Source organism: Medicago sativa, chromosome 3 (genome assembly GCF_051527215.1).
Source record: "Medicago sativa cultivar Bolivia chromosome 3, Bolivia_mono, whole genome shotgun sequence".
NCBI classification, from domain to species: Eukaryota; Viridiplantae; Streptophyta; class Magnoliopsida; order Fabales; family Fabaceae; genus Medicago; species Medicago sativa.
In genome coordinates, this window is record NC_140751.1 from 29,237,872 (window position 1) to 29,243,876 (window position 6,005).

The 6,005-nt window shown below is 34.9% G+C and overlaps 1 protein-coding gene across 2 annotated transcripts; it reads left to right on the top strand.

Annotated features, from left to right (window-relative positions):
* Positions 1-351: 351 nt before the first annotated feature.
* LOC146936977 (Zinc finger (CCCH-type) family protein / RNA recognition motif (RRM)-containing protein) lies at positions 352-5,208 on the top strand. Of its 2 annotated transcripts, none has more exons than XM_085751508.1 (10): positions 352-690; positions 968-2,110; positions 2,299-2,478; positions 2,628-2,813; positions 2,899-2,981; positions 3,172-3,420; positions 3,534-3,711; positions 3,938-4,141; positions 4,542-4,627; positions 4,726-5,208. In XM_085751508.1, exons 2-9 carry the CDS (start codon positions 1,122-1,124, stop codon positions 4,603-4,605), a joined length of 2,133 nt encoding a protein of 710 aa, XP_085607634.1. In that variant the 5' UTR covers positions 352-690; positions 968-1,121; the 3' UTR covers positions 4,606-4,627; positions 4,726-5,208. The 2 variants fall into 2 exon arrangements, with proteins under 2 accessions (XP_085607634.1, XP_085607635.1); XM_085751509.1 differs by having other exon boundaries at positions 2,628-2,807.
* Positions 5,209-6,005: the final 797 nt, after the last annotated feature.

Sequence of the window (6,005 nt, forward strand, 5' to 3'; positions counted from 1 at the left end):
CTGCCCCACTCCGCCATGACCCGCTTTTTTAGCGGACTTAACAGGGGCGGGCCAACTAGAGAGATGGGCTCAAAATCTCACCCCAGCCCGCCTAAAATGGTAGGTTAAACGGGCTGGCCCAACGGACCGACCCCGTTTTGCCACCCCTATCTGGATCCATTCAAACAAACAAATTCTCCTAACACAAAGACACACAAACACACACATAAGCACTAGCACTTGTTGTTGCTCCTAAACCACACTACCATCACTCCTTGTTTTTTTTTTTTTATTGTTTCAAAACACACACACAAAAAAAGACTCAGAGTAAAGGGTCTATATAGATAGAGAAAGTGTCATTGTTTGTGTTTTGTGTGTGTAGTTAGTGAGAGAAGAGTAAGAGAGAGAAACTGAAAGAAAGGGAGAGAGAAAAGGTCTTTGGAAAAAGACAAACTTTCAACTTCACTACTTACACACACTCTTAACTCACACCACACCCCCATAAAACACAAACTACAGTAGTAAGATGGTTGTGCAACTAGTTGCTTATGTAACAACTATGGTTTTGGTTTGTGTTATTTGTACTAACTGATAAAGTTTGACTCTTCTTTATTGTGTTTGTGTGTGTGTTAGAAATTTGAAAGCAGTTTCTGAACTCAGACTCAGAACTCAGAAGTGAAGTAACCAAGAGAAAGATTTATGCTTTCATGGGTAAGTCTGTGATTTCTGCACAGAATTGGTTTTCATCTTTGATTTGGAAAAAAGGGTTGTTTTTTAATCATTAAAAAGTGTATAAAAATTGAATTTTTATCTCTCTTTCTCTCTCTTGTTTTGCTACTTTTGAACTTGTTTCAAAAAACCAAATTTCTTTGTATGTTTTTTTGTTTTCCTTTTTTGATTCACCACACGAGAATAGTCTTTATAAGCACTTTACTTTCTTGTTTTCTTTCTTCTTTAACATGCTTTTTTCTCTCTTAATCTTTTGCAGGAACATGAGAAAGAAACACACACACACTCACACTCATCTTTTGGTTGGTAGGTAGGGCTTTTGTGTGTAGTTGAGAAAAAAAAAGCAAACTTTTCTTGAGAAAGATTGAAAATTTTCTTTTGGGTCTAGCTAGTTTTTTCCTTTTGAAACAATCATGGATGGTTATGAAGCTACTAAGATAGTTTTTTCAAGGATCCAAAACATGGACCCTGAAAATGCTTCAAAAATAATAGGATTACTTCTTCTTCAAGACCATGGTGAGAAAGAAATGATTAGGTTAGCTTTTGTACCTGAATCACTTCTTCATTCAGTGATTTTCAAAGCTAGAAATGAGTTAGGATTACCTTTGAATTCTCCTTCAACACCTCAATCTCCTTCACCTTTTCATTCAAGTAACCCTGTCCCTATTTCAAGACAAAATTCCAACTCTTCAAGACTCATAAACAGTGGAATGACCCTTCCTTCTAATCTTAGTATTCCAAATCCAAATTCAGCTTCTTGGGCTACTTTATCTGAACTTCAAAACCATGATGATTCTCCTTCTATGAATAATTCTTCACCTTTTTATGCAAATGGAGGTGTTGCTTCTGCTGATTCAATTGATGAGTTTCACCTTCAAGACCAACTCTCTTTCCTCAATGATGGAACATCATTATCATCACCTTCTTTTGTGTCAAAGAATTCAGATTTGTTTTACTCACAATCAGAGTTATCTTCTAGTCCTAGTAATGGTGGAAGTGTTGGTAATGGTATTGACCCTTCATTTTATGGTTATGGAGGTTCAGTTCATAGAAGGAGTTGTTCTGTGAATGATGCTGCATGTTTGGTTTCTGAGGATCCAAATTCTGGTTTAGGTTGGAAACCATGTCTTTACTATGCTAGAGGTTACTGTAAGAATGGTACTAGTTGTAGGTTTCTTCATGGTGGATTTGGAGATGGTGGTGAAGGTGTTCCTTCAATGGATGGTTCTCCTAATAAGATTGAGATGATGGATCAGTGTCATGAACAGCTTCTTAGATCTAAATCTCTTCAACAACAAAGACTAGCTGCAGCTTCTCAGCTTATGGCCACTTCACCTTTTCCTTACTCACCTAAGTCAATGAGTTTGCTTCTTCAGCAGCAACAACTAAGTGATAGTCAAAGGTATAAACTTATACTATAAATTACAATTACAAAGTTTTGTTCTTTTTAAGTTATTGAGTTTTAAACACAGTGCATGTTTGGAATGATGTTGAGTTCGACAAAATCACGCCGGCACTGTGATTTTGTTGAAGCTTCAGCTTAAGCTTAATCTACAGTTTGTTGAATACTAATCATGAATGATATTGCAGAGCTGCTGCAGCAGCACTTATGATGAATGAAGATTTGCAGAAATTTGGAAGGTCAAGGTTAGAAAGAAATGATTTTTCTTTGAACAATATTGGAATGATGAATCCAGCTTCTAGGCAGATATACTTGACTTTTCCAGCTGATAGTACTTTCAAAGAGGAAGATGTTTCAAACTACTTCAGGTACCTCTTTTTCCCTATCTATCCTTAATAATGAATTGGATTATTCATGCGTGTTCGGTTTGACGTTGAGTTTGTAAGCAAATCCGCCGAACTCACGGTACTAGTATAGTTTTTGGAAATTAACTTGTTTTGCATTAATTATATTGCAGCATTTATGGACTTGTGCAAGATGTGAGGATTCCATATCAGCAAAAAAGGATGTTTGGATTTGTTACCTTTGTTTATCCAGAGACAGTGAAACTTATTTTAGCTAAAGGAAACCCTCATTTTGTTTGTGATGCTAGAGTGCTTGTTAAGCCTTACAAGGAGAAAGGCAAAGTCCCGGACAAGTACAGGCACTTCCTTTTCATTGTCTTTAACACTATCAAATTGTTTCATGTATGCTTTGAAACTGTGCTGAGGTTTTCTTTACATTTGCAGAAAGCATCAACAAATGGAAAGAGGAGATTTTTCTCCTTGTGGTACACCTACTGGACTTGATGGTAGAGATCCATTTGATCTTGGTAAGTTAATAACTATGAAACACTCACACAGACACTGGACATGCCACTGACACGTGTTCATAAGTGTTGGACATTAGACACGCCTTTAATCAGAAGTGTTGGTGTTACATATGTTGATAGTAACTTATTTGAGATCGTGTTCTAATTATGTTGGTCGCTTTAACACGTGTTTTGTTGTCAAATTTCTTAGGGGGAAGAATGTACTACAATACTCAAGACATTCTTTGGAGGAGGAGGTTAGAGGAACAAGCTGATTTGCAGCAAGCGCTTGAGGCTCAAAGCAGAAGACTTATGAGTCTTCAACTCCTCGACATCAAAAAGCAACATCAGCGTGCACTTTCGTCGGGAAGTCCAATTCCATCCCCAACTCACTCCCCTAATATGTTCAATCACAATTTCCCATTTTCTTCATTTCACAGCAGCTCAGAAAGCCAAGAGGGTAATAATCTATTTTTCTTCACCATTTTAACTAAATTTGAACTTGAGTGAACTGCGTTTTCATCTAGCATTTTGATTAAACTTATTGTTGCATTTTATGTTGTTTGATTTCAGAGAATGGTTCGGGTTCGGGTTCAGGTTCCGGTTCTGCTAGTACTGCTTCAATTCCTGTTGATCAACAAGTCAACATTTCTGTTGGCAAAGAAGGAGCAGTCAATGGAGGAGAGAATGGAAATAGTGATGCAAGTGGGAAACAAAGCTCAAATCATGAAGAAAGTGATTTACAAGAATGGTATAAAACTTTTTTTTTCTCTCATTTAGAATAATAACCAAAGAGGATACAATAATAGCATGTAGTTGCACCTTACCTTTATTTTTTTGCATCCAATTCCTCTTTTAGTCCATGCTAAAAGTCTCATGCATTTATTCCTCATTTTCATTACTAAACTTTGAAAACTCTGACATTGATTGTTGTCTTTTAAAGGTTATGCATCTAAATATGTTGTGAATAAATGCAGCTTGGAGCATAATCTCCCTGATAGCCCTTTTGCTTCCCCTACTAAAGCTATTGGAGACTACATGGCTGCTTTCAACAATGGACCTAATGAGACCAATGATTCAGATGCATCTGCCAATTCCAAATTTAGTACTAACACACTTCTTCCATCATCATCTTCACTTGACATGGGATCTTTCAAGTCCTATAACTGCCAAATACCAAGGTAGTAGCAGTAACCATCATTACATTTAGACCGATGTTTGAAAAATTGAACCGGACGGTTCCACAAGTTAAACGCCAAACCAACACTGTTTGGTTATTTGAAACAGTTGAACCATGACCTAAAAACTATGAAGCACAGACACTCTTCGGATTAGACGTGTTCCGGCAACACAGCACCGACACTTGTAATTATACTGAATTATGTGATTTTTTTTTTTAAATTATTAGCTATGTCAGCGTGTCTGTGTTGTGTCCAGTGTGTGTGCTTCATAGCCTAAAAATCCTGTCAGTTCAATGTATGATTCAGTTTTTAATACATTGATTCAGACTAGTAACACATTTAAATTTCTAGTAATCTTAATTTTTTTAATTATTGATTATATATTTTTAAAAACTTATAGGTTCTCTTCTGGCCATGGAACCATTGGAATGATCGCCGGCACCGGTGGACCAATTGGCATTTAGCATTTAATTTTCTCTGGTCCAGGTAAATTATACTTCATATCTCTTGTGTTGCATGTTTACATAAATCTCTTATTAGTTGCTTTTGTTGAATAAGATTTTTATGATTGAATAATTTTACAGGAAGAGAAACATGACAAAACAATCCTGGACATGAAAACAAAAAATCTTGTAGAGAATCACCACCACTGATGCCATCACCATCAATCATCAATACTATACTAATTACTTCCATACAAAATGCATACTTCAAAAGCAGTTCAGTAAAGGAAGTGGGACATGCATTCCCTTTCTTTTCTCCTTATATCATAATTATCATTGTACTATTTTCACTTCTCATTTTCTGTAGTAAGCTGAACCACAGGTTAAAAGAAAACAATAGCAAAAGAATCAAGAGAGTGAATATCTAGTAGTAGTAGTAGTAAAAAGTAACAAAATCTTTCACCTTTTCCTTTTCCTTGCTTTTTTTTACCTAAGTTTGATGTATTAGTCTTTTAGTTTTATATTAGAAGGGTAATTTTCAAGATCATAGAGAAGATTTGTTGTATAACTATTTGAAGGCTGATTCAAAATATGATGATAAGTAACTTTAGATTGAAGAGCAAAGGAGAGGTGGAAGTTATAATTATTAGTAGTTTTTTTTGGTAAAGATTATACTCCCTCCGTCCCATATTACTTGACCTATTTAGAATATTTGCACTATTCATGTAACATGCTTTGACTCTATTTTTCTACTAATATATAAAAACAAAATATAGCATATAAGATGTTGTTAGATTCGTCTCGATTAATATTTTCAAAATATCAAATTTTCGTAATTTTTTATACTAGATTATTAAAGAAATTTAAGTTTAAAATTGTGCATTGGCATACGTGACTGAGTCAACTAGGTCAAGTAATATGGGACGGAGGGAGTAATTATTAGTCTTAGCTTTGTTGAAATTTCAAAAAGGAGATTTATAGCACTTTTATTTTTAATGTTTGCAGTGATGTCTTGTACTCCTATAATTGGTTGTAACACAGTTATCAACCCCTAGGCCACCACCAAGACACAAAAGTGAAAGATTTTTAGAAAAGTAAAAGTAGAAAGCAAAAGTGATTATGACTATTTGGTCTCATTGCCTAGATCCCTCACCCCCTCTTTTGTTTTTTCTATCTCTCTCCTTCTCTCTCTTATGTGTTTTTTCATTTTGGGAAATTAATCTTCAAAAAAAATTCTACTACTAGATTGAGGTAATTTGAGATATATAGAGAATAATTAAATTACATACGACACTTACATGGCTATGATACTATTGACTTTGTTGAAAGTGTAACTTTTGGTAACTAAATTGTAAATCTAAATATGCACCATGTGATGTCACTATTTAATTATATATATAATTTTTAAAATAAAATCTACT